The following is a 27,476-nucleotide window of genomic DNA, read 5'->3' as shown; positions in this document are numbered from 1 at the left end:
GCTTAAAAACCTTGTAAAAAATGAAATAAAGTTGACTGAGATGGACCAATACACATTTTGAATAGTTAAATATGTGTGTTATTTGATTCAGTGTTGAAAAAAGATAAAAAAAAAAAAAAAGAAGTTTAATTTGGAAGAGTTATAACAAGCAAATGGCACCCATTCGGTGGAATGAACCATAAAATATTATTATTGTTATGGAAAAATAAATTATTAATTTCCAGAAGGAAAAGTTATCCACATCTCAACGTAATTTCCCATAATAAGTAACGTAAATTCACTGTCCATTACGACTGACGTAAAATGTAAGCTCAACTGCAAAGACGTATTACTTTACGGCATCACTGGGCCTTCCGTTTATGTTTCGCGGAACGTTTAGCACCGAACAGTTGGAGAGTGCCAATATCTTTTAAATTACAATGGGATTAGAGCCAGAAGTAGACAGGACGCTCTACATAAGAAATTTAGACCCACGAGTGACAGAGGAACTGTTGTTCGAGCTGTTTTTACAGGTACTGTTGTTGCTAACGTCACATCAGGCTAGCAAGTATCAGTTGAATGATAAACATAACACGGAGTGAAGTCGAAGGCGTACAATGGGAAACAGAAACTAATCTCGTATGCTCATGAATGTTAAGTAAAGCTGCTTTACATACGCTCAGAACGTAGACCATTTCTGTGTACACACACTCTGTAAACAATTTTTTTTATCATGGTCTTTTTTTAACTTGGCTAGGCTAACCACTGTTAGCCTCGGTCGCTGTTTGCTAAGCTAACGCTTCGCTAAAATAACGGCTAATCTGATTGTATTTGCAGGCGGGACCTCTCATCAAAACTATAATTCCAAAGAGTGCGGATGCGCAACGGAAGACCTTTGCCTTTGCCCTTTACAAACATGAAGTGTCCGTACCATACGCCGTGCAGCTACTTAACGGAACGCAGCTCTTTGGCAGAAAAATCTCTGTGCAGTTCAGATCAGGTGAGTTGACGATGTTTTGACAGGTGAGAAGACTTAACCACTAATTACAAAGTGATGATGAAAATCCTTTTAACCTCAAGTTACATTCACATACGTGGATTGGTGTGGGAAGATATGTTACATCTGGTAATGCAAAATCAACTAACATACTTAGACTAGTAATTCATAGCCTAAATATGTCATACTGTCATATTATATACATACTGTAGCAGAGTGGCATCTGCCACTCACATAATGTCCTATGGCCCAAGTTTTCTCCCAGTACATTTATTTTAGAATAAATGCATTAATTGATAGAATTGGATATCAGTTTTAATGTAAAGGCAGGGTAGTGTATCTGGATTTAATTTAATCATCATAATAGAGTAACATGTCTCTGTACAATAATGTGGCTCATCATTGTGTTTGGAAACAGTTATTCTGTTACAGAAGCAAGGTCTGATTTTTTTTTTTTTCTTTTTTTTTTGATAACACATTAAATACCTACCAAAGATGAAATCATGCTCAAAATTCAGTTATCATCATAATAACACTGGTGTTAATATTTAAAAGCAGCCATTTAGAAGGTGTGAATGGGATGACACTCTTCTAACAGTCATGAGCTCATCCACCCTGATGTAGAGTCAACTGTTTTGGAATAGTTGACTTCATACAAATTGTTTAAACAAACAAACAAACAAACAAATAAATAAATATATTATCACCTTTTAATCAGGTATGCTGCTTGTCAGCCCTTTAGTGGAACTCCAACATGTGAAGGTGAGGCCATTCAAACAACCAAATACACAATTCTATATCTTTTACTCTTCCCCATGTTGACTCATTCGTCTGTTAGAATTTGAACTAATATGTTACAACACAAAAGTCATTCAGTAAAATATTAGAGCTGACAGGTTAAGGTGGCTGCAGAATACTTGTTACTGTTGGGAGAGTCTGGTAGATGTGAAGAGTGCTTAAGGGATGCAGTTTCAGTTTGAATGGACTGTATAAGGGTTGGAAAAAGTGATAGAACTATTAAAAATGTAGCATACATATAAAGTAATACTTCCTTCCTTATTTATTGTCACAAAAATCTAAACTAATCCCGTCAGACCCTCCTATGGTTCTGTATTGGTGTCTCAGAATAACTGCCTCATACAACTGAATCTGCCCCCCCCCCATACTTCTATTCAGCGTCTTTGTGACTGCATAACACTTGTCAACTCTTTGCATTGGGTGGAATTAGTCTCAGAATAGTGAAGATGAGTTTACACTTAGTACATACATTGCTGTGCAAAGGCACAAACTTGGATTCCTGCTGACAGGGTGTGTCCTTTTTCTGACGAGCTACAACATGGTCCAAAATAAGTCCAAATCAGATGGGCACTTTATCACTCTACATTTCACAAAAACAATAATTGCATCATAAATGTGCTAGTTAAGAGTCTGTAATTGATTACTTGTTCACTTATTAACTATTTTCTTCTCCCTCTGCCCAATCACAGGTAGCAAGCATGGAACTGGCAACAGTCCGGCAAACCCACAAAATTCAATTCCTGCCAATACTCCAAATCCCCATGGCCAGAGGTAAGAATCAACTCCCAAAGAACCACCAAAAACAAAATCTACATATTCAGCATTGTTCAGCTGCTTAGTCTTTCTTCTCACCTTCAGCACTAATAAATTGCATTGAACTTGTGCATTCTTTAGTTTTTGCACAAATGTTCATGCATCATTCTGGGAGGTACAACATTTTTTCAAGGTTTCGAAATGTCCTTTTTGTTGTGCTTTTTTTTTATCTGTGTGTCAGTACAGAGGAGTTACAGATGTAGTGTACGTGCACAATATGGAGTCCAATAGATGCATATCTAGTCAAAAGTGAAATATGTTTAAATACATCAAGTGTAAACTAAATAATCTGCACAATTATAATTATATAATTATAATTATAGAAATGTGGAAAGAGAAACAGTCTCTGTTGGTTATTTGGTTCAGTAGCACAGAGCAAAATATGTGTAAAGCAGGGGTGGCCAACCCTGGTCCTGGAGAGCCACTATCCTGCATGTTTTAGATCAGGGGTCACCAATCCTGGTCCTCGAGGGCCGGTATCCTGCATGTTTTAGATGTTTCCCTCTTCCAGCACACCTGACGGTCATTATCAGGCTTCTGCAGAGCTTGATGATAGGCTTATCATTTGAATCAGGTGTGTTGGAAGAGGGATACATCTAAAACATGCAGGATTCCGGCCCTCGAGGACCAGGATTGGTGACCCCTGTTTTAGATGTTTCCTTCTTCCAGCACACCTGATGGTAGCTATCAGGGTTTTGCAAAGCTTGATGATAGGCTTATCATTTAAATCAGGTGTGTTGGAAGAGGGACACATTTAAAACATGCAGGATAGTGGCTCTCCAGGACCGGGGTTGGCCACCCCTGATGTAAAGCATAAAGATAGTACTTTATATCAGGGGTGGGCAACTCCGGTCCTTGAGGGCCAGTATCCTGCATGTTTTAGATATTTCCCTCTTCCAACACACCTGGAAGCCATTACATTGTTATCAGGCTTCTCCCAAGCTTGATGATGAGCTGATCATTAATTGAACCAGGTGTGCTGAAAGAGGGAACTATCTAAAACCTGCAAGAGACTGGCCCTCGAGGACCAGGGTTTCCCACCCCTGCTTTATATACTAGATCAACTTTGTATTTTTGAGTTACAAACTTCAAAATGGGTACTCTGTGCATTTTCCTTGATAACTTAACAAATAGAAATTAAAATTCTAATAGCAACCAAGTCATCCAGCCCTAATGTTTGTTTTTTTCCATTTCAGTAATTGTTCCTTAATAAGCCTAAAATGAATATATGTCCTTCTGTGACACAGTGGATAGAAACACTAATGTGTCACAAACTGAAGTCTTTAGACGGCAACAAAATAACCTGGGAATGAAAGACTAATTTATGGTGAATACAAATGTGTTTACAAAGTCAGTGTAAGCTTTTTGGAGGGTTTTCTCTGAACTTTGTATCATACATCCAGCTTTACACAATGTTAACATGTAAACTCGTTCACGAAATGATCCAACAAGTATTAAGACAAAGGTCCGTGTGTGTTGAAAAATATTTACCAAGTCTGTTTTTCCTCTTGCAGGACCCCAGTTCAGCTGAATTCTCCACCATATACTCCACCCCAGCTGCAGAGGTCCTTCTCCTCTCCTGACAATCTGCAGAAGCATGTCACGGTAAAACTTGTTAATGCTTTATACAGCACTGCACATTCATAACTGTGTACATGTTTAAATATCATTTGTAAAGCCTGCTTTTTATTGGTGAAACTGTTTTTTTCGAACTAGTGGCATTGTATCCGTGGGGCCATTGTACGATAGCACGATAAGTAGAAGTTGTCTGCCACCACTATGCATTTGTAAACTACCATTTAATTATGCATTGTGCAGGTAATAATTTGAGCCAACATGCGAAACATGAAGGGAAGAGCATGTATTTGTTTGGCCTGTCAAGCATGAATAAATTCATACAGTGGTAGTGAACTGCAGCCTTTACATTGTAGCATGGTCTAGAAGGAGTAGAATTTTCATGAACAGCAGCATAACCACCAGTGTTGGGCAAATGACTTCTAAAAAGTAAGTAGTTATAGTTATTGATGAGTTTTTCAAAAAAGTAATAGAATTAGTAACGGAATTACGCCTTCATAAATGTAATTAGTTACCAGGGAAAGTAATTATTGCGTTACTTTTTTGAAAAACCTTCAAATATGTAAAAGGAAACAGATTTTTAAGTGTGTTTCATGGGCCGTTGCATAGAATAGAACAGCAGACAGGTACCTCATACCATAACTGTGGTGAGGCTGGGGTCCACCAGGGTCCAGCTTTTCCACCACATGAATGCATATCTGCATTTATAGAAAGAGGATGCTCCTCCAGTTAATCCCACATCTCTTTTTTCAGTCGCTCCTCCCGATTCAGCGGTAAATGTCTTCAGTCCAGTCAGTTGGACTCACTGATAACTCCTCCCCTAAATTAGCTGCGCACGTAGCTGCGTTCAAGTGAATGGGGTGTGCTGCAGACAACTGAAAGTCGGAGATGTCATTAGTCGTTCAGGTGAAGGCAGCGTGGACAATTCAGACTCATGTGGCACACAGGTGAAGCATGAAGGCAGTGTGGGCAATTTGAAGATAAGAACAGCACGTAAACGAATGGCTCGCAAAGAATTCGTTGTTGTTGTTCACTTAAAAGAGCCGTTGAAAAGTGTTGACTCGCATCACATCTGTCGTGCCTGGCTGAGCGAGCCAGGACGGATAAAATCGCTCAGAATACCTGACAACATTAGACATAAAATTGTGCCTAGTAAATAGCCAGGTAATGTTTCTATTCATTTGGCAAGTTTGGCGGTGATCGGGCCTGTGAAGGCTGAGTGAAACGCGTACAAACGGCCTCCTGTGCTGCAACATCGGGACATCGATTGGACAAACGCCAGACACAGAACGTGCATTATAGTTGGATAAGAGAGATTTTAGCTCGATATGAATTCCCAGGAGTGAAAATAAGCTTCTTGTTCTTAAACCAGTCTTTTCTTTAATCCATAGATGAACAACATGATGTTGCAGCTTCATATGCAGCAGCTTGAACAGTTAAACAGCGCCTTCTCTAAGCCTCTGCAGAGGCAGCCGTATCCGGGTGGGAACGGAGGTGGTTCATGGCAACACGATAACCCTCATCGGCACCATCCATCCCAGATGAACAGCGGTGGCAGAAACCAGCGCTACGGTGATGAACCAGGTTCTGGTCACCACCGGGACAGCTATCACCACCAGAATGATAGAAGCAGCAGTCGTCACTATGACAACAGGGGCAGCAACAGGCATCACGATGACAGGGGAGGCAACCGCAACTACCAAGATGGCAGATGGAGAAAATACTGAGGCATGTTAAGGATTTCCGGACTTCAGTTTTTTCAAATCTGTGGACAGCTTGCTTTAGAAAATCATGAGTTATGTTGATATAATTCCCACATCCACTCAGGTTGTTTGTACATGACTCCACCGATTTTGGGGATTTATATGAAATATGCCTTAGAGCTTTTCTTTTTTTGGTTTACTTTTAAGGTGTTTTTAAACTTGTACAGTACTTTAATGTGAGCTTTTCCTCACAGATGTCATCGATATTTTGAAGTTTCGTGCGGGCAAGGACAAAAGTTAGACCTGATTAGCAATGACATACAATATGGATTACAAAAAATTGTTGGAAAGTGGCTTGTTTTGTTATGCAAATTGTCTTTAAATGGTGCTTCCACAATTTTGGATTCTTCAGGTATTTTGCAAAAAAAAAAAAAAAAAATCCAGATTTTCAGCTAAAGATTTCACCAGCACCAATTTGTGCACCAGAGCACCATCCTTTCTTATCGATAAGCAGTTGTCCTTGCTCCTTCTGAAAACGTGTTTTATTTTATTTTTAACTGGGTCTGTAAAAGAAAGTCACAATGTTTTAAATGGAACACTTTCATTATTATAAAGTTCCTTTCATCTGAGTGTGGCTTTGTCTTTTAATCCCTACTCAACACAAAGGCTTGGGTTTAACTGAACATCGACAGGATACTTAGAGCTCTTTCCGATTATGTGACAATCTCAGGGAATTCTACTGTGTTGATGTTTCATGATGTAATACGTGGACACCGGGCCTCATGTGAACCTATAAATGGCCTACCTGTAACTAATATGCTTGTGCAGGGGCTTATGGTGTAATCTACAGGTGGCGCCATGCACATCCTTTTATTGAATCAATTAAGATGTTAAATATAACTGAGCCCTGACCAGCTCCAACATTTGATCTTTCTATTTAGGATGCTTTCAAGTCTTAACATGGATTTAACACCTTCTGCGCTCACTTTGCAGCATAGGTTGGATTGTTTATTTCCTAATCAGAAGTGGCCATAATTATATCCTATTCTTCCTTAATCACTGTTAATCAAAGAAGTCTTCACACCACCTTAAAATGGTACAACTTCTAGATGCGATTACAAAAAGTAGCTTATTGTCCCCATCCCAGAATTAGCAGCACTTTGATCCGAAACATCTCGGGTTGCAGGCAGCCTCTCAGCGTTTATACCCCAGTGTCTCTGTTACAGCCTGCTTCCAACAAAGTGATGATCAAATCCCTTAATGTCCATACTGAGGTCATAATCTACCCTTCCGAAAGTGCTTATTCCTCTAACAGTGCTATATTGACAACTATATCCCCCCCAATAAACCTGTATCCAAAAGTGGAGGTGTATTTGCACCCTCTGCTCTAAGCCCTGTGTCTTCCCTGTAATCTGTCTCGTGTCAGATTGCATCCTGATGCTCCCAAATCGCTCTAATAGAGAGTATCCTCTGTTCAGTGTCAGTACTAGGAAGGCCTGCATTACACTCCTGGCTGGGGCATAACTCTTTTAATTGGTTGATCTGCCTGGCGTCTCCAACCCTGGAGCGGCCGGATTACAGAGCCTGCTCGGTAGCCGCTGCTGTGTGGACTTATATAGAAGCTTGTCTCCTGAAATGATCCACTTCCAAACACCCGGAGACCCTCCCCTCTGCAGCAGCCCAACCACGCAAACCGCAAGTGACAAGATGCCTGCAGCCGTGACTCCTGGATCTGCGCACACATGGGTTGTTGGGTTCATTGGTGACATTATAGCACAAGAAATGGGCCCAATTCAAACCTTTATGTATGAAGGGTCTTCATTATAGACTAACTTAGAGTTAGGAAGGTTTATCCAGGAGTCAACCCTTTAAAGGGCACTGAAAGAATTACTCTGAAATCCAAATTTTCTTTTTGTTTCTTATTTATTTATTTAAACATTTGTAAATAATAAAAAAAAAGAAATCCAAATTTTCTTTTATTTTTCTTTTTATGTATTAAAAAATATATACATAATAAAAAAAGAACTCCAAATTTTCTTTTTTTTCTTTATTATTTATTTAAAAATATATATATTTAAAAAAAGAAATCCAAATTTTCTTTTATTTTTCTTTTTATGTATTTATTAAAAAAATATATACATAATAAAAAAGAAATCCAAATTTTCTTTTTTTTTCTTATTTATTTAAAAATATATAATTAAAAAAAGAAACCCAAATTTTCTTTTATTTTTATTTATTTATTTAAAAATATATAAATAATAAAAAAGAAATCCAAATTTTCTTTTCTTTTTTCTTTTGTATTGTTTAAAAATATATAAATAAAAAAACAAATCCACATTTTCTTTTTATTTATTTCAAAATATCTAAATAAAAAAAAAAAAAAAGAAATCCAAATTTAATTTTCTTTTTTCTGTTGCTTTATTTATCTATTTATTTATTTAAAAATATATAAATTCAAAAAACAAAAAATAAATCCAAATTTTCAACCTTAGTGTGTTATTGGAGGACATAATAAGACTTTATTACTTTTATGAAACAAAAAAAGAAGGAAAATATGTAGAAAATCAGTCAGTGAAGTTACCATATTTGATTCCTTGCCATAAGTGGCCAAAAAAAAAAAAAAAAAAAATCCAAGAAATAGAAATAAAAATTACAAGAAAAACACTTTCCATATTACTTTTATAACATTACAACATAAGTACTGATCCAGACCCCTGTCCACATCCACATTCTCCCTTTGAACATCATTCCTTACATTAGTACCATTACTTCATGGTACCTAACAAAGCAGGTCCACTCACTGTTCATGCACAGGTGGACCTTACAGACCCTGTAGACCACATTGGACCTGAGATTATTCCCTGGTGTGCTCACTGTAACTGTTGCATTCACTTTATTTATTTTTTTTTAAGTAATATGTGCGGAAATGACCAAAAATAGTCACTTGTCCAATAAAGGGTTAAAATATACAAGGCTTTTCAGTGAACTTGGTGGAAAAAGCTACACATTCATATGATGAATGCTGTATTATTTTATGTATAAGCATAATAATATATCTTAATAATATTATACAGGCCTATATAACAAATCTTTTTTTCTTTCTAGTCGGCCATGAAAAAGTAAAATGTCGTCCTCAGACTGGAGCACCAGTTGTTCTCATCTGCCCCTTTGATCAAGCCATCAAGCCTGTGAAAAGCAGCCGAGCTTTCCCATGCAGAGCTGCCACATTTCCTCCTCCATAATCCTCCTCACTTTGAACAAGGCGGCGGCGGAGGCACAAGCGCAGCCACTTCCATTTCTGTTCGGTTCTTGAGATGATAATCACATGCCGCTCAAGACCCCGAAGTTTAACACGGACAATCCGAACAGTGTTTAGAAAAAGACTTACCTTAAAAATAAATAAATACATAGAAACTGAACTTAACAGAACTTTTTTTTTTATTCTTCCAAAGTGCGCATCAGCATCTAACTAAGTAGAAACTTTTATTTATTTATTTTGCTTTGTTTTTTTTTTTTGTTTTTTTTTAATAAGTAAGAAAAAGTGGTTTGTGGAATAATATATTTCTACGGATTTTTTTTAATTAAACGATGAACATCAGCTCGATGGTGACAAACAAACAGTTTTAGTTCAGCTGAAAAAAGTCATTAACGATATATTTACTGACTAAACCCCAGTAGAACAACTCCTTCACAACTTCTAATCCCATTCAGTAGTTAATTAATAATAGTTAAATTACAACCACACCAATAATAATGACAAATCAACAAAGAATAAAAACTTTATCAACTTATAGCCTTTAACCGCAGTTCTGATTTTCTATATGTATGTTTGTTTGTTTTTTTCTTGTCCACGTTTAGTATTGTTTTGATAGTGTAAGAAATTTTTAATAGTTTTTAATAGGCTATTAAAAATAATTCTAATAACGGGCCTATTTATAATTAGGAAAAATACTGATAACTATCCCAGTAGCCTACTTTATCTTAAAAGGCCACAATAAGAATTAACGCACAAGTTATGACAATACATATCATTCAACAATTTACATGAATAATATAAGCTATATAAAATGCTTAGGTACAATCTTTAAAAAGTAAATAAAATAAATACAATTTCAGCCCCGTGATCATAATTCATTTAAATGTTAATAGATTTGATAGGGCCTACAAAGACACTGGCACATACAAGGGAAATGATAGTTTCAGTCTAACTCAAGTTAAAAATGGATTAAACATGATTTCCCATGGCGCATGCACTTCAACTCCATGTATATTTGAAACAAAACATACTTTTGTAACTAACTCGACTGTAATCGACTAAAACAGATGTAATCTAAGTACAGTTTTTGAAAGAAGACGGTTGGTTGAATATTTCTTTAATCTCAAATGATCTAAAACCAGACATTCGAACTTCCTCCTTTCAGATACAAACTATTTTCGCTGTATTGGTTTTATAATAGTGTAAGAGATCAACTTGTGTGCGTTTATCCACTCGTCACTTGTCAAATTAAATGTGTGTTTCACGTGAGGAAACAGACTTTTGTGAATGTAGTGGGTCAGTGTGTACAGCACGTGTGTGTGTGTGTGTGTGTGTGTGTGTGTGTGTGTGAGAGAGAGAGAGAGAGAGAGAGAGAGAGAGAGAGAGAGAGAGAGAGAGAGAGTGTGTGTGTGTCTGCAGCAGTGTTGTCAGATGGTTTATATAGCAGTGTCAGTGCGCACACATCCACTCACTTCATTCCCACTGTGGCGCTCTGCGCAGCTCCAGTTGAAGGCTCCTGCTCCTCAGCACCAAACTTCAGGGAAAGCTACACTGTATTTAAGACAAACAATGAGTTATTTACGAGCATAAATTGGACTCGTAGTTGATTTCCCAGTTGATCTGCACAAGTGTAGTTCAGTCGGTCCTGGTGTTGCAGTCAAAGCGCACAGCGAGAGATCATGCACTGTCAAGCCGAGCTGAGGCTCTCCACACCCGGGCAGCTGAAGGCTGCCAGAAGGCGCTACAAGACGTTCATGATAGACGAGATCCTCTCCAAGGAGACTTGTGATTATTTCGAGAAACTTTCCCTGTACTCTGTGTGCCCTTCGCTCATTGTTCGACCGAAGCCTCTTCATTCATGTTCGGGTAAGAAGACTCCTGTTCTTCTTCAGACACTTCAGACAGAAACACACTAATGCACAGCACTTACACATTTGGGTAAAATTAAAATAAGTGAGAATTACGCACGGGAATAGTGAAACCTAACTTTCATTATTGCTTTTTTGTCTGATCTTCATCCATCTGAATGGAGGTCTGGACCTGCGCAGTCCGCATTTCTGTTGTGCAGGCAAAATGTGTTCTGTTTGTAATTTATAATAATTATGCTCACATTCATTTTTTAAGCAGTATTCTCCCTACGGAGGTATAATTACAGTGTTTGTTTTGGCCTTTTGTCATGTTGGTAGGCAAAGCCTGTATCGGATGATTTCATTTCAACAATTAGTTGAGGATTATTCACCATTAACTCCTTCCCCTTTGCACCCGCAACTTCCCCAATAATCTGCATGTGCGGATCACAGGAGTGTTTGTGTAGAAAATCACAGTCATGCGTCAGTGATGCCCCAGGGCTTTTGTTGAGCAGAGGATGATGAATGATTGAAATGATCAGTTCAGGTATCACTGGAACAATGAGATGAAGATAAACTTAAGTGACCCATTAGTTGTGAAGTCATAACTCTGAAACTGTAGCTGTCAGTGGTTGTTGTGTTAAAATCAAGTTCTCAGCTAACGAGTTTGACTGCTGAGAGGCGTTTGTATGTGGAAGGATTATGCCCTGAGCTAATGTGACATAAATTAAGGTTACATAAAACAGAGTAAAGCTGTGTAAGAAATGTAGCATTTACAGTGTGAACTGTATCATCCTGGAAAAACCTGAATAAAGGAGGAATAAAACTGCTCTCTAATGTATAGAATTTGGACTATATAAATAAAAGTATGGAACAAAACATGAAGGACAATTATTCCTTCAATAAGATTTTAAAATTTCCCTTTAATTAATAATAAATGTACTTGAAATGTTAGTTTTATCCCAACTGTTACTTCACAATGTAGAAACATATTTAAAATAGATAGATAGATAGATAGATAGATAGATAGATAGATAGATAGATAGATAGATAGATAGATAGATAGATAGATAGATAGATAGATAGATAGATAGATAGATAGATAGATAGATTTTGCAGGCTATTAGAAAAGCTGTTACTTACTTGTGTATTGTACTTGCTGAACATTACCAAAATAACGTGACAAAAGTCAGTTGACACAGCACATGTTACCTTGTCAAAACAAAGCGTCTTGATTGATTCCTAATTATAATTCCAGATATATCCAAACAACTTAAAGGCTACTGCACACTCTAGTAACCATTAGGATAATTGCCCTAAAGTCTGAAATAATAGCCAGTGCAATTTGATGATGACAGCGGTGGGTGGATAAAAATAGAGAAAGCGATTCCCTCATCCCTCTGATATGGATTGGTGTATGCTAGAGGGCACTATGACTGGGCTTTGGCACCCCTCTGTTTGGATGGATAGAGTAACCTTCCCTGCATATCAGAACACTGTGCCCACCACTTATTTGTAGCTGCGGGGGTGTGAGACACTGTATATTCCCTAACATCAATGGCTTTTAGTGCTTGATATAGAAGCTGGCAGGCTCACAAGTCAAGGGCCAAAGAGAGTCTGCTGGTTCCCTAAAGAGTGAAAGTTGACTTCTTCATTCTGCAAATGAGTGATGCTATATCCACTTCCACCAGTGGAGGCCGCTAAAAGACAGTGGTGCTTGATAATGTTGCTTGAGTGAGTAGATAACAAATTAATTGGTGGTTTTAAAATTGTTTGTCATTGGTTTGTCACTCAGGCATACCAAAATAATCTTCTTCCTATGTCTTGTACACATATTAAGTGAGTTTTCCTCCTTCTTAATATGTGTGTATGTGTGCATCTGATAGTGAATAATGTTAATTTTGTAGTGGTAGAGTTGAAGCGTGTCATAGAGTTAATGCCCTGTCAGTTATAGCAGGATAAGACACAATACGCTCTGACTTGATGACGAACAGCGAACGATGTAATAGCAGGTTACAATATTTCATTTGGAGCCTCATCTCTCAGTCCTTCTAAATGCCCTGCCCAGAGAAAAGGGTTCTGGGTGAATTATCTTTGAGAGGCGAGAGAATGTGGTGTAATCTCACCTGACAGCATGATGAAAAAAATACACATATTTAAAAAGGAGTGTTTGCAGCCCGAGGGCCACTAGGTACTGGTTTAAGACTGACTGAGGGATTAGAGATGAAAATGAGCAAAAGGGTTTTCAGTTCATTTTAAACCATAATCCGTTGCTGACAATAAAGTCTCCCATTAAGCAAAAAGTTGGTTCGAGGAGGTTGATTATGTCCATGTCAACACGCACGCACAGCCTCGAATTCACTCACACAAAGACAAAATACATCTTCTCTTTTCTAGACAAGGATGATGTTTGACAGTCTGTCATCTCCCACTGTATCCACACACTCAATGCCATCACTTTTTTTTTTTTTTTTCTTTTGCTATCTTGACAAGGAGCAGTTATAAACCTGTTGCTGAAGTAGTTTGCGCTACAGGCTGATTTTCGTCGCCACAGGAAGATTAGGTATCAGATTAAACTGTTAACACTAATGTTTAGCATAATGCCTTTTTTGTAGGTTTGGAGATTCAGCGGATAAGTTTGTCAGTACGCCTGGGAAAATGCTATGACAAACACATCAGAATGCTGTCAACACTTTTCTTGAGAATTAGTTGCGTCTGTTATGTCCTGAAGGTGAATGATTCTAATTGAGGTAATGTATTAGAGCAGATAAAGAAGCTGTATGGCCTGTTGCCCTTCCCATCCTCGTAGCGTTTTAAAAAAGAAAGGCCGTAAACAAAGCAAAAACTTGCTTAATTTAGTCGCTTTCTGTCATCAGAGAGTTTCTACTCAGAACATGGCGAATGTTCACGTACACGTCATCATAGCTGAGCCGTGAATCATTTCTGTCACAATGGGACTGAAGGCAATAAGACCGTACAGGATACTGTTTTAAAACTGCTGCAATCAATTTCACAATTTCAACACATTATGCGTTTGTGAAATACACTTCCTAAAAACATTACAGTTATAATATCACTACAAATCATTTCAGCCCTGTAGCACTGATGCAGAAATACCACTGAATCCATCGAACGCCAAATGGTTGATATTAAAGGAAATTCTTAACAAACTGCTCTTCTTGATCTATTCTTAGCAGGTATGTCTTCTGTAATGGTTACTATAAGCACTTGTACCAGTCCCAACATTCCAGCTGTGATTATCAAGAGTATCAGTATGCTTTGGCTTTTGTACTTGCAGCTACTCAGTTTATTTGTAGACTATTGACAAGATACTGGCACTTGTCAACAACATGTCAGATATGGGATCGGGCAGACAGCTTTTCTGTCAGTAGAAAGTCACCACGAGGACTGACATTTCCCTCTTTGCCTCCTCTCTCTTCCTTTGTCTCTCTTACTGCCTCTAAAGGGACTGTCCGGAGACAACTTTGAGCTTTTTGTTGACAAGGGATTACCTGATACTCTTGAAGGACAGGGATATTATTTCTTGATTCTTATTTACTCTTTATTCTACTTTTCTTGCAATAATTCCATACATATTTTTCTATCTCTCATAAAAGATTGCAAACAGTAAATACACTCTGATATACACACAGAAAGACAAAGCATATATCCAGAGGAGGGAAAAAAAAAAAAAAAAAAAGCGCTTCTTGTCTAGACCTGTTGCAACAGCAGCAATCTCAGGTTGGAGGATTAGTGACCTCAGTCCCTTACCATGATGTCATGATGAGCCCGAGGCAGTGTCTAGTGTGTATGTACAGAATAAGTGTTCAAATCTGTATGTGCGCTCACATGCAGCACTTATGTCCCCTACCTTATCTAAAATAAGGTTTATTGCCTAGTTTTATAGAGTCCATAGTGTATAACCGGCTACAATCTTGCTTTATTCTAAAATTAGACCTGTTCCAGTATATTTTGAGAGCTGTTCCACTTCTTTTCACATAGCGCTACAACTGTAAAGGGCTATTTTTCCTCGGCCTTAAGCAACAAACATTTACAACTGCTGAAATATCATTATGTGCAAAGAAACGGTAGTAAAAAAAAAAAAAAAAAAGATATAGTCGTATGATCTGTGTGTGTTGGAGTATGCAGTACTTTCTCTATATGTTTTAGCATATATATATATATATATATATATATATGTTGGATATTTCATAATCTGTTGGGAAGTGACTGACTGCAGAGAAGCAGGAACACATGTTGGTGATGACCTCCTATTTTCTCAGCCTTTTACTCATAGAATTTCTCCTGTTTCCTTTGCACTGCATCATATCAACCCTTTACAGTCAGTTTGCTTATATTTCACTTAGTGACTTGAAGCTATAAGGATTTTTCTCACAGATATTATATTCGCTGTTCCTGACCTACACCACATCCTCTCGACCAACCTTCTGGTCTCCTTTCCTCTCGTCCTGGCTCCAGACAAGTGTTACTTTTTTATCGATTCTGGCGTCTCGCTGCTTCTGTCTGCTTTGATAAAGAGCAAAAATGTGTACGTGCAGTTGCAAATGACTGCGTACATGTGCAAGACTGAGAAAGACGGCGAGAGCAGAAAAAAAAAAAAAAAAAAAGAAGTGTATTGGCTGAACAGTTGTTGATTCAGTTTGTCTGAAGTGTATCGCAACTAAATCTGTGTTTCATTCAGTCTGTGCCTTTATATTATGCTGTCAGACTCAGTGTGGGTGCATGTGGTTTTTGTGACAGGAAGCCAGTTAGTATTTAACAACCTCTGGAAAATAATCATTCATTTGAAGGGTTCAGAGTATGAGTGTAAAACACAGTCTGCGTCATCGAGATCACAGCCCCCTACATGAAGGAGGTCAAAAGCAAAACACTTTTCACAGCAAACACCAGGCAATTAAAAAATGAACCTGTCTAAGCAATTATAGGCGGTCGATAACGGTCCAACCAAGGTGACTGAGAGGCGTGTAAGAGCTCACTAAAAACTTAGTGATTCAGAGGAATATCTACTCTTCCCCCTTTTACTTCATTTGTCTTTATTATCTTTCCCTGTGTTTCTGTCGTCTGACGCACCGTCTCTGCCGTCTCTTCCAGGCTCCTCATCACTACGTGCCTACCCACTCCTCTCGGTGATCACGCGGCAGCCGCCCAACCTACCTCACCACCTCCCCCAGCCGTCGTCTCCGGGTGGGGTCCACTCGCACCTGCCCTTGCTCTCCCCTCAGCATCCGCGAGGCTCCGAGCCCTCCCCCAGCCAGACGCCCCTCAGCATCAGCAGTGAATCGGAAACGGAACGCAGCACGCCCCGTCTGAAAAAACCCCGTCGTAGCCGCACCATATTCACTGAGCTGCAGCTTATGGGCTTGGAAAAGAAGTTTCAGAAGCAGAAGTACCTCTCCACACCTGATAGGTTAGTAGAGTTGACAAACTGATAATTAACTGATAATAAAGTTTCAGGTGAGGTTTGATTTTTTTTAAGTCTGTATGACACACACCTCTTTAAATTAACCCTCCTTTAACCTCTGATACATTATTTCAATAAAGAAAAAAATAAGGAAAATCATGATAATACTGTAAACAATAGTAAAAACAAAAAACAACAAGGAAAATGGTGTAAAAAAAAAAAAAAAAAAGAACTGAACTGTGAACTGGAACACACTGAACAAGTATTTGAATTTTGGCCCAGTAGTTTTTGTTTTGGGGCTCTTTTTTCTCCAAATCAGTCCAACTGCTTTGAACTCCAAAAAGCATTTACATGGTCAAAACTCAGTAAAAACACTGTAAAAAAAAAACAAACACAATCATCACAATACTGTAAACAACAGTAAAAACAAACAAAAACAAAAACTGCAAGAAAAACGCTGTAAAAGAAAAAAGCCTTAACCATCTTTTTTTATAACTGCTCTATGTTTTACCCCCCCCCCATTCCACAGGTGCTGGGGGGTGTACTGAGCATGCTCATATGTTTATGGAAAAAAACAAGGTCTATTCTATCAGCATGTTTTGAATTTTTTCTCGTTGCGCAAATAGGTGAATTTTTATATTTTTATTTATTTAAAATAAATCTTCCATCCAGAACGCTCACCACAGACACGTCAGGGGTTAAAGGGTTAAAGACCCAAACATCCACTGACGACCGAAACTATCTACTGATGTAACTGTTTAATACCTGTTAATCTGCTAATCCTATCAATACATGTAAATAATTGGTGTAAAATAATAATAATAATAATAATAATAATAATAATAATAATAATAATAATAATAATAATAATGGATTAGATGTCTATTGCGCTTTTCAAGACACTCAAAGCGCTTTACATTATTGATTCAGTATTCATTTACTCTCACATTCTCACTCTGGTGGTGTTAAACTACGTTTGTAGCCACAGCTGCCCTGGGGTATACTGACAGAAGCATGGCTGCCAATTTACGCCATACAAAACACAAAAATACAGTTTTTCATCTTTTTCATGGTCATCAGATATGACCCGTTTGTGGACGTTCAGAGTCTCCATAGTAAACATGGAAACACCGTCATCTTCTACAACATTGAACCACCAGTAAAACCCATGGAGTTGGATCAATGACAGTGGATGGAGACACTTGGTTTACGTTCAGTTAATGAGAGATTTAATTGAAAAAGTCAGTTTTGTTTCTATTTCTGATATAATAACCCTCAACTTTAATCCGAACTTTAATTAACATCTACATGATCAGTGAATTAAACATAGGAAAATACATGATTTTCACCTCAAAATGCAAAATACAGAGGATAATATTTGATTAAATGGTGATAAATCTCATAAGAAAGGTTAAATATAGTGGAAAAATTCATGCAGAAACTGACACAAAAGTATCACCGGGTATTTATGGGTTAAAACACAATTAAAAACGTCTTATCACGGCTGCAAAAACCTCACAGCTACCTAAACGATTTTGTGACCGAGTTACATCAAAGAAAGCAAATCACTGATGAGTCAAGGGTAACTAATGCCATAGTTATTAAATTTCAACCAGATGTACTAGAGCAACCAGAGGCATATGTGTCAGTCAGCTGTGACATTTTGATAACCTACATACCTGGCAGCTGAGTGAGCATTTTGGAAATCCAGAGCCGTCGCACACATGCGTCCGCACACATTCACAAGGCCACAAGTGCAATTATCAAGCAGTGGTTAACCTAACATCATAATTTTTGATTTATCCTGTGGGGAATGTCTCATGTAATGTGAATTTGTCTAAGCCAGAGCATTACCTCAGCATACTAGTTGAGACAAGAGTAAGGTTTTAACTCTGAGCTGTCGAACACCAAAAAGCCCCAACAAAGAAACACTGCCTTATTCAAGAAAACAGGGACGGCAGCCAACATAAGCAAACACAAATGTATTACATTGATTTACTGCCAATCATTTCACACATGTGCAGGTGTATATAAAATGCATTTAGTTTTCTACAATGAGATGAAGTAATATATGTATGTATGTATGTTAATATCTGTCTTAGGTTCCACTCTGTGGGTCATTTCTGGGCCTGACATGAGGTTAGAACATATTTTCCAGTTTTATTGTGGGCCTCACTTTAATATTTGGCCCGCAGGGTATTTTTCCATCATAACCCGTGATAGTTTTGAACCATAAGTGGCTTAAAAATCTTTCCTTCAAATGTGCGGTAAGAACTTGAAATAACTTATGAACCTTACTTCGGTTTGAGACTGTTTGTATATTCCATCCATGTGTTATTTATCTACAAATTTTACTTCTGCAAATACTTATGTCATAACATGAATCATATCCTCACTCCTCATTTACTGTATGTAATGTGTTTAGTTATGCAAAAAGAACTGCTCTTTACAAATTGACGTCTTGAACGAAGTGTCTTCTTTGCGATGCATTTGATTTCCACGTTTAATATAAAAAGGTATTAACATTCTCAGAATAAACCAGATTTATTTGCGAATCCATTTACATCCCATCTGTGGGGAAAACTCCCACGATACATTATTAAATATATCACATCTTGGCTTGCCTAGAGCTGTTGGAAATGCGCCATGCCTCATCTTAAAGCAGACACCCTGAGACAACTCACAACTCAGTGATCAAAACCAACCACCCATACAGCGTCCTGTCAAAATACCCCACTCTGACACTGTGTTGAAAATTAATTAAATACCCAGCTGGCAGGAAAACATCAACAGAGAAAATCCCCATTTTAAGCCGAACATCAAAGGTGTGGCATGCTCCCCACTTTGGTTTGTTATGATTCAAAGATAACTTCACTTTACTCTCCCTTTTCTTGGCGTGGAACCTCTGTGGTATGACAGGAGGAACCGCAACCAAAATATCCCTGAAAAAGAACTTCAATTATTCTTATCGTGGAGTGATAACGATTTTATGCATCTTCCGATTATAATAATTAGTGCTGTAATAATCCTGAGTGTCATCATCATCATCATCATCATCATCATCATCATCATCATCATCATCATCACTGTCATCTCCATTATTAAAAGGTATTCACTTAAACCTGGAATTCTCTTGAAACCTGTGAGAATGGAATAAAATAGCGGTCTTGCAATAGCCTTAAGGGAGAAACTCAAATGCAGTCGCTATCACGTTATGTGGTTTTTCTGCATTGAGGACTAATGACCATAATAAGTGGGGTGTTTTCCTTTTTGCAATTACTTTTCCTTGCCTCCAGTGGTTGCCTTTGCGATAGATTTGATAGACAGGTTGATTGCCTGTATGTCTGCTGTTTTTTTTGACGTACAGACACACATGTGAACAAAACCACACTCATGGTAAAAGGTTATGTAGACAATCCCGTGAATCTCTGGGATTTGCTGTCACTCTGCTTTTTAGATTCGGATCCCTTTTTTCTCTCTGCCTTGGCTTCTTCTTTCACCATAAAATTGAAGTCAGTTGCTTTTAATGGAGCAATGTGGTGTTAGGAAAACCTTCATCTGATCACCAAGGACTTTGAGAGGAGTACAGAAGAGGAAATCTCATTTAAGGAAAAAAAAAAAAAAAACTCGATAACTGCTCCTTACCTCCACAAATGTTTGATTTTGTTCATTTTATCTGTCTCTTCCTGAGGTATTGCATTACACACCAACCAATAGCCCTGTTAGTCATGCATCGCCACATGTGGTGGATGCATTTTAGATTTTGTTTCTGCAGCCTCAATCATCTATAGCTACATGTGCTGTGATTGGATTACTGACCTCAGTACAGATGTTTCTAACACTGTATCCGTAGCTGCAGGTGTACAGTGTCAGATTTGAGCTACTGGCCTGTTTGCTTTGATCTAGAACTCAAAGACACAGCTAAGGGAGGTTTCTTATCCTAATGTTTGCAATGGTAGAAATTTCCAGACATAAAAATCACATTTAAAATGCAGTGCACTGCAAAAATCAAAATCTTACCAAACGTATTTTTCTAATTTCTAGTCATAATATCTCATCACACTTAAAATAAGACATAATCACCTAAAGAGTAACTTTTCAGTGAAATATAAGAAGTTATTATTAGACAATAGATCTTGAAAATCTTAAAGAAATCTTACCAAGACAATTTTCACTTATTCCACTGGCAGATTTTATTACTTGAATTGAGCAAAAAAAATCTAGAACTAGAAAAGCACTCGGAGAGCGCAGACCTCGCCAAGGCAGATCAGTGGGACCCCGTGGCCCCCACCCACCCCCCCACCCACCCCTGATCACCACCAAAATTTAATCATTTATTCCTTGTGTCAGTATCAACATTTCCTGAAATTTTCATCCAAATCCATCCATCCATAACTTTTTGAGTTATCTTGCACAGACAGACAGACAAATCAACGCCGATAAAAACAATTATGCAAAAAAAAAAAAAAAAAAAATCTCCCAATGGAATAAGTGAAAATTATCTTGGTAAGATTTCTTGAAATAAGATTTTCAAGATCTATTATCTAAAAATAACTTCTTATATCTCACTGAAAAGTTACTCTTTAGGTGATTATGTCTTATTTTAAGTGTGCTGAGATATTTTGACTACAAATTAGAAAAATACACTTGGTAAGATTTAGATTTTTGCAAAGTGTGAGGTGTTGAGACTGACTTTTTAACGCATGTTGTACACTTTGCACAAGATATAAGGGCATAAAATATCAGTCTGACATGCGTTCTTTTTTGTTTTTGTTTCTGATTTTGCAGGTTAGACCTAGCCCAGTCACTTGGCCTCACTCAACTTCAGGTGAAGACATGGTACCAAAACAGACGAATGAAGTGGAAGAAAATGGTAAGAATCACTAGTAAACTACCTCCTGAAATGTCTGGGACTGAGAACAAAACTGCTCCTGTTAAACAAGCATGAAGTTTTTTTGGCTCAGAGGAATATTTATAACTTTTCTTTGAATCCAGTTAGTGTTTAGCGCACTTAAAAGAACAAATAGTCGGAAGCGATACAGCTTTGTAGAGAGGGTGTGGGGTGAAGTATGAGCCGTTATAACAGCGATGAGAGCAAACACTTGTAGAAGAGTCAGCAACAATAAAGACATCAAATGGTTAAAGACAAATGGCTGTGAAGTGGCAATATGTCTTCTGTAATTACTATAATAGCACGCATTGCCTTTGACTGCTACTTCCATTTATTACACGTGTCAGTCCACTCAGTCCGTCTCTGTGTTATTTTAGGTTCTTAAAGGAGGTCACGAGGCACCTACTAAGCCCAAAGGAAGACCCAAGAAGAACTCCATTCCCACCACAGAGGAAATAGAGGCAGAAGAGAGGAGAATGAAGATAGAAGAAGAAGAGAGGATGAGGAGGGCGGTCGGCGAAGCGGCGCTGGCTCACGGAGGAGAGGCGTCGTCGGAATCTCAAGATCTCAGCTCGGTCCCGACCGTGGCTGCAGAAACTCACAATCCAGCCACGTCGATGGAAGGATCTGAGCGAAAGATGCCACTCCTGATGCCTTCAGAGACTCACGTGGCCAGTTAAAGCAGACGAACCAACCAAAGACTAATGCCAACCAGAAAACAAATAGTGCCTCAGGATCACTGTAAAAAGCCTGTGTGTCGTTTTAGAGCCATTCGAGGTAGGGATTTTTGACTGGAAAACACGGCGGCATCCAATCTTATACCTAATGTAGCCTATTGTTATTTTGTCGAAATTGTGGAAAGCTAGCATGTATAGACACTCATTGCACTGGTGAAAATTAGGATTAAAAAAAAAAAAAAAAAAGAAAAAGCTGTATTTGAGCAAGTCCGTCACATATGGAGTGTAAATCTGTCAAATCCAACCAGGTCATTCAAGCCTTAATCACAACACAGTATTGCAACGTTTGTATTACTCACACCTCTCGATCCTCACAGCTGCCTCAAGTTGTGTTATGTGCCAAAATATCAAAGTTTGCCTTAACGTAGTGTATCTGTGTATTATAAATCACTGCCAAAAACTGTAATACTACATGGTTACAGTGCCTTGCTGGTCTCAGAGGAAAAGCTTTTAAAGTGTTGATATGATAACTTCAAATGCAAGTATATTTTTTACAGTGCTTTTGATTACAAGTGCCATTTTTGGAGACAGAGTTAAAAAGTTTAGATGGAGAATAATTTGTGTTTGAATTATTTTTTTTTCTCCTTACAATTTAAGGTGCAAACATGTCCGTTATTTGGTTAGTATAGCTTGCATTCACATTAAAAAAAAAAAAAAATAGAAATAAAAAATCAGTCTATCTATAAATCTATATCTGTCAAGCTACACACTGTATCATACTGTAGAAATATGTATAAAGTATAAAATATATGCTCTAGCAGATATATATGTAAAACAGTATTTTTTAAATGCTGTTTTAAATTAGATTAAAATAGTCTGAATGTGTTGCAGCCGTCCCCGATCTTTTTAATTCCATTCACGGGAGTCAGAGTGTCTCTTCTTTCTGTAACAAGGCCACTAAGACTCTTAAGCTGTCACAGATTCTACAGAGGGAATAAATCATAGGCTGTGCCAAAGATGCACACTAAATGCTGTACATTTAAAATCTCAAAGACGTTTTCAGCCGGGAGGCTTTGCATGAGTACCCCAGTCAGTGTGTTAGACTCGCATTCAAACGACACTGTATGTACCTGTCTGTCGGTGACTTCACTTTATTTCCTTGCAAAGATTTGAAAAATTTTAAAGAGTTTCACTTTTTGAATTATAAAGATTTATTTTTATTTGTTACTGTTTCATATTAAAAGTGCAGTATTTTTCTGATGTAAATATTGCTTGTTTGGTAAGCTTGTTTGCTGTTTTTTTAGGTTTGTGTAAAATCATTTTTATTATTATACAAGTGTGTGTTTATGTATTTAAATACACTTAATAAAATGGCAATCATACACCTAGCGCTCGGTATTTTTAAGTCGTAATTACTTTGACTGCTCGATTACTATACAAACCAGTTTCTGTTTTCTCAACCATAAATCATGCTTTGCTGCATCGCGCTGTTTGCACGCATGTTCTACTACCTATATGAATCTAAGCCACTTTCTTGTCTTTTGTTTTCTCCTCTCTTTGGTGCATCTCCAATGAAAATACTCAGCAACAAATTAAAGTCTTCGACAGGATCCGTTTATATGACACTCCAAATAATTTTCAAACTGCCACATATTAAGTGTGGATAAATCAAACAGTTACAGTAGCCCTGACAAGTTGATGTGTGGGCAGATCCATTACAGAAGAAGCTTTTGAAGATGTATTAGCCTTAGTCAAAGTTCACCATAAATCATGTTCAAGAGAACAAAGCATTAGGCACTCCATGTTGTGACATTTATCATCTTTATCTGTACGGCAAACAAGATGGCCTGTGGTGTACCTAAGGGCTCCTCTGTGACCCTGACTGAGTGTGGAACAATCTAAAGTGTATTTTTAGTGGCTGATGCCGGACATGGATGATTTCTAAAGCAAACAGCAGAGATTAGCATTGACTGATGTGTACTGTGCTTTAACGCCTTGTGTAAACATTCTTCATGTGCTTCTTTATATATGTGTGTATTCAACAGAAACACACTTTTTCTTTATCTAGCGAATGGTGTTTTTCACGTCTGAGTAGGGATGTGTTTGTTTTTAATGTGAAATATATTTCAATATGTAATTATTTTTTTTAAATACACATGTTTTTAAAGTACTATAAGTAAATATGTGAATCAAGGTTATTATCGTTAACGAAAACTAACGAAATGACGAAAACTAGAATTGTGAAAACATTTTCGTTAACTGAAATAAATAAAAACTATAATTAAAAGAAAAAAAAACAATAACTAACTGAAACTGTATTGTGTGCTTACAAAACTAAGTAAAACGTATAAAAATTATGGATAAAATTCCCTTCGTTTTCGTCTTTGTCAATGTCGGATTGATACAAAATCGATTTATTTCCCTCAAGTAATTTTAGCTGCTGGCACCATATGATATTTAACGGTCCGTCGCTTCTTGTCACTTGTGGTTTAGAGTTGTCTTCTGGTCCCCGCTCTACCTGGAAACATGGAGACTAAAGTTGGGAGAAAACAGCAGAGTCCTGTCTGGGATTTATTTAAATTTGACGGCGAAGAAGAGAAAAGATATTTAAAAAACTAAAACTAAACTAAAACTAAGGATTTAGAAAATAACAAAAACTAATAAAAACTAGCAAACCTGCTCTAAAAACTAATTAAAACTAACTGAAATAGAGAAGTCAAAGCAAAATAAAACTAAACTATAATGAAAAATCCAAAACTATCATAACCTTGATGTGAATAATAAATGAGTCAGGTAATGCAAACATGACATTGTAAAATCATTAATATACACTGTTGCCCATGAAGTTGGAATCATTTTGTTTTCAAACACATTTTTCTTTTTATTACTACTTACACTTACACATCGGTAATGACCTTTGACCTGGTGCAGTAATTACATACTGAGTTCCAGTCATACTTAATCTATCAAGAATAAATCACGTTGCCATCTTTTCATGCAAACGGGTACATATTATTCTGAGTTTATTGGCGACAGTGTATTTCTTAACATTCAAAACAGAACAATAATTTTCTTTACTCTATAATATAGAGTATTTATATAATATGCATGTACAACACAATAATTCATTAAAAACTAGAAGCACTTGGAGAGGACAGACCTCCACCAAGGCAGATCAGTGCCCCCCCCCCCCCCCCCCCCAACCCCAATCACCACCAAAATTTAATCATTTGTTCCTTGTGCCAGTATCAACATTTCCTGAAATTTTCATCCAAATCCGTCCAGAACTTTTTGAGTTATCCTGCACACAGACAAACAAACAGACAGTCGAACCAACGCCGGCAAAAACATAACCTCCTTGGCGGAGGTAACTAGAAGGCCACTCCCAGGGCACATTTCTCCACCAAGGCCCTACGTTCCTGTTATTTTATTAAACAAAATATCTTTCTTACAGTCTTACAAAAACAGTAAATAGAACCTTCCAGTCTCAGCCCCTATTCATGGATCTGTTCCAATATTTAATGGTCCTTGGGCTGTACCCTATCCTTCCACCAGGTTTCAGGGAAATCAGTGTAGCCGTTTATGCATAATCCTGCAGACAAACAAACAGACAGACAGACAGACAGACAGACAGACAGGCAGACAAATAATTGCTTGACAGAGTTAATAAATGGAATTAGAACAGACAAAGATGGCCATCAGCGTACAAATGTCAGAAATCTGTCAACTGCCTGGTTCGGTTGTAAAAATACTGCATGTACGCACAAACGATGCTAGGACTTGCCACTTTCCAGTCTGAACTGTATAATAGAATGAACTCTGTAACAAAAGCTTTTCAGTCGGTTACAGTGCGCCCGAGTTAATTGCAACGATGAAGACAAACATTTTCGCATTAAATGTCTTTGTGAAAACAGATGCTGGCAGGCAGCGAGGCAGCTCTGCAAGGACCTGCACGCTGCAAGTCCACGCAAGCTGATGAGCTCCTCTGGGCTAATTGTTGTGTGTCGAGGTAAGGGAGACTTCCAGAAACAGCCCTGAGGAGAGACACTGGAGGCCTAATTGGAGAACCTGTTATTTTCTCACAGGTCCAAGTTCAGGGCTAGGTCACAGGAGTGGAGTGGTGTCAGCCTTAGCCAGCCCCCCCACTCACCCACCCACTCAGACAGCCATCGCACACCTTCACCTGTCAGCTTAGCGTATGCTGGGGTAATTAGCAGGGGCTGATGCGAGAGGGGGGGAGTGGGAGTGCAGTGGGTGACAGAGGAAGCTATCTCTAAATGTTGAGTGCAGGAACAACCCAGGGCTTACCTAAGTCAATAAAGGCGGATGCTTTCGACAACACGTACAATGCTCCCTATTGTCTTCGCTAACAGCTGAGGAGGAGCAGTCAATGCTGCAATAGCATGGGGGTCATTGACTCTACCTGTAGCTATGTTGAGCAACATGTACGTTGCTAACAACAAAATTATTTACATCCTACTCATTTGAGTCCGATGAATTCTGAAGAAATCAAGATTCTAGATTATGTAAGTTCTGGTTTGTTGCCTACACCGTATAGTTCACTCGTCTGCACAACATAACTTGATTAAGCCCCATTTATTTAATTACTTTTGTCGGAAATTTTCAACAAAGTGACATTTTTTGATTCAGTGTCAAACAAAGTGGACTCACGGAAAATGAAACTCATGCTATCTCATATTTCCTCTTAACCCTTTATCGGGCAAGTGACTATTTTTTGGTAATTTTATCATACATTACAATACAGCAGCAGTTACAGTGAGGACAGTGAGTCAACAATCTCAGGTCTAATGTGGTCTATAGGGTCTGTAAGGTCCACCTCTGCATGAACAGTGAGTGTACCTGCTTTGTTAGGTACCATGAAGTAATGGTACTAATGTAAGGAATGATGTTCAAAGGGACAATGTAGATGTGGACAGGGGTCTGGATCAGCACTGATGTTGTAATGCTCTAAAAGTGATGTTCTTTTCATATTACAAGAGTTTTTCTTGTAGTTTTAACATATATACTTCTTTGATTTTTTTTTTTTTTTGCCACTTACAGATATGGAACCAAATACGGTAACTTCATTGACCTTGATTTTCTACATAGTAATATATATATATATATTTTTTATCATTACACAAAAGCACCCATAAGGACCCACTGTTTCTTTTGTGGCTGTTCCCAAATGAATTCCCCCCACTATTTAGCCTTTCTTAAATGATTTATCACCAATTATTGTAACCTCCACCAAGGAGGTTATGTTTTCATTGGGGTTTGTCTTTTTGTTTATCTGTTAACAAGATAACTCAAAAAGTTATGGAAGGATTTTGATGACATTTTCAGGAAATGTTGATACTGGCACAAGGAACAAATGATTAAATTTTGGTGGTGATCGGGAAGGCGGGGGGGGGTGGGGGGGGGGGGGCACTGATCTGACTTGGCAGAGGTCTGCGCTCTCTGAGTGCTTTTCTAGTTTTGTCTTTTTCCAGTAAAAATCAGGTAATTTCCAAAATTT

At 37.9% G+C, this 27,476-nt stretch overlaps 2 protein-coding genes across 2 annotated transcripts; both read left to right on the top strand.

Moving 5' to 3' along the window:
* The first annotated feature begins 315 nt into the window (after nt 1-315).
* On the top strand, nt 316-6,494 carry rbm7 (RNA binding motif protein 7). Its single transcript, XM_030152975.1, has 5 exons — nt 316-512; nt 817-979; nt 2,464-2,545; nt 4,102-4,192; nt 5,554-6,494. The coding sequence occupies exons 1-5, from the start codon at nt 420-422 to the stop codon at nt 5,887-5,889; spliced, it is 765 nt and encodes a 254-aa protein (XP_030008835.1). The 5' UTR covers nt 316-419; the 3' UTR covers nt 5,890-6,494.
* Nucleotides 6,495-10,595: 4,101 nt separating this feature from the next.
* On the top strand, nt 10,596-22,769 carry barx2 (BARX homeobox 2). Its single transcript, XM_030151310.1, has 4 exons — nt 10,596-10,987; nt 16,081-16,396; nt 21,179-21,263; nt 21,659-22,769. The coding sequence occupies exons 1-4, from the start codon at nt 10,801-10,803 to the stop codon at nt 21,959-21,961; spliced, it is 891 nt and encodes a 296-aa protein (XP_030007170.1). The 5' UTR covers nt 10,596-10,800; the 3' UTR covers nt 21,962-22,769.
* Nucleotides 22,770-27,476: the final 4,707 nt, after the last annotated feature.

Source organism: Sphaeramia orbicularis, chromosome 13 (genome assembly GCF_902148855.1).
Source record: "Sphaeramia orbicularis chromosome 13, fSphaOr1.1, whole genome shotgun sequence".
In the NCBI taxonomy this organism is placed as follows: domain Eukaryota; kingdom Metazoa; phylum Chordata; class Actinopteri; order Kurtiformes; family Apogonidae; genus Sphaeramia; species Sphaeramia orbicularis.
This window is presented reverse-complemented; position numbering and strand designations above follow the sequence as displayed.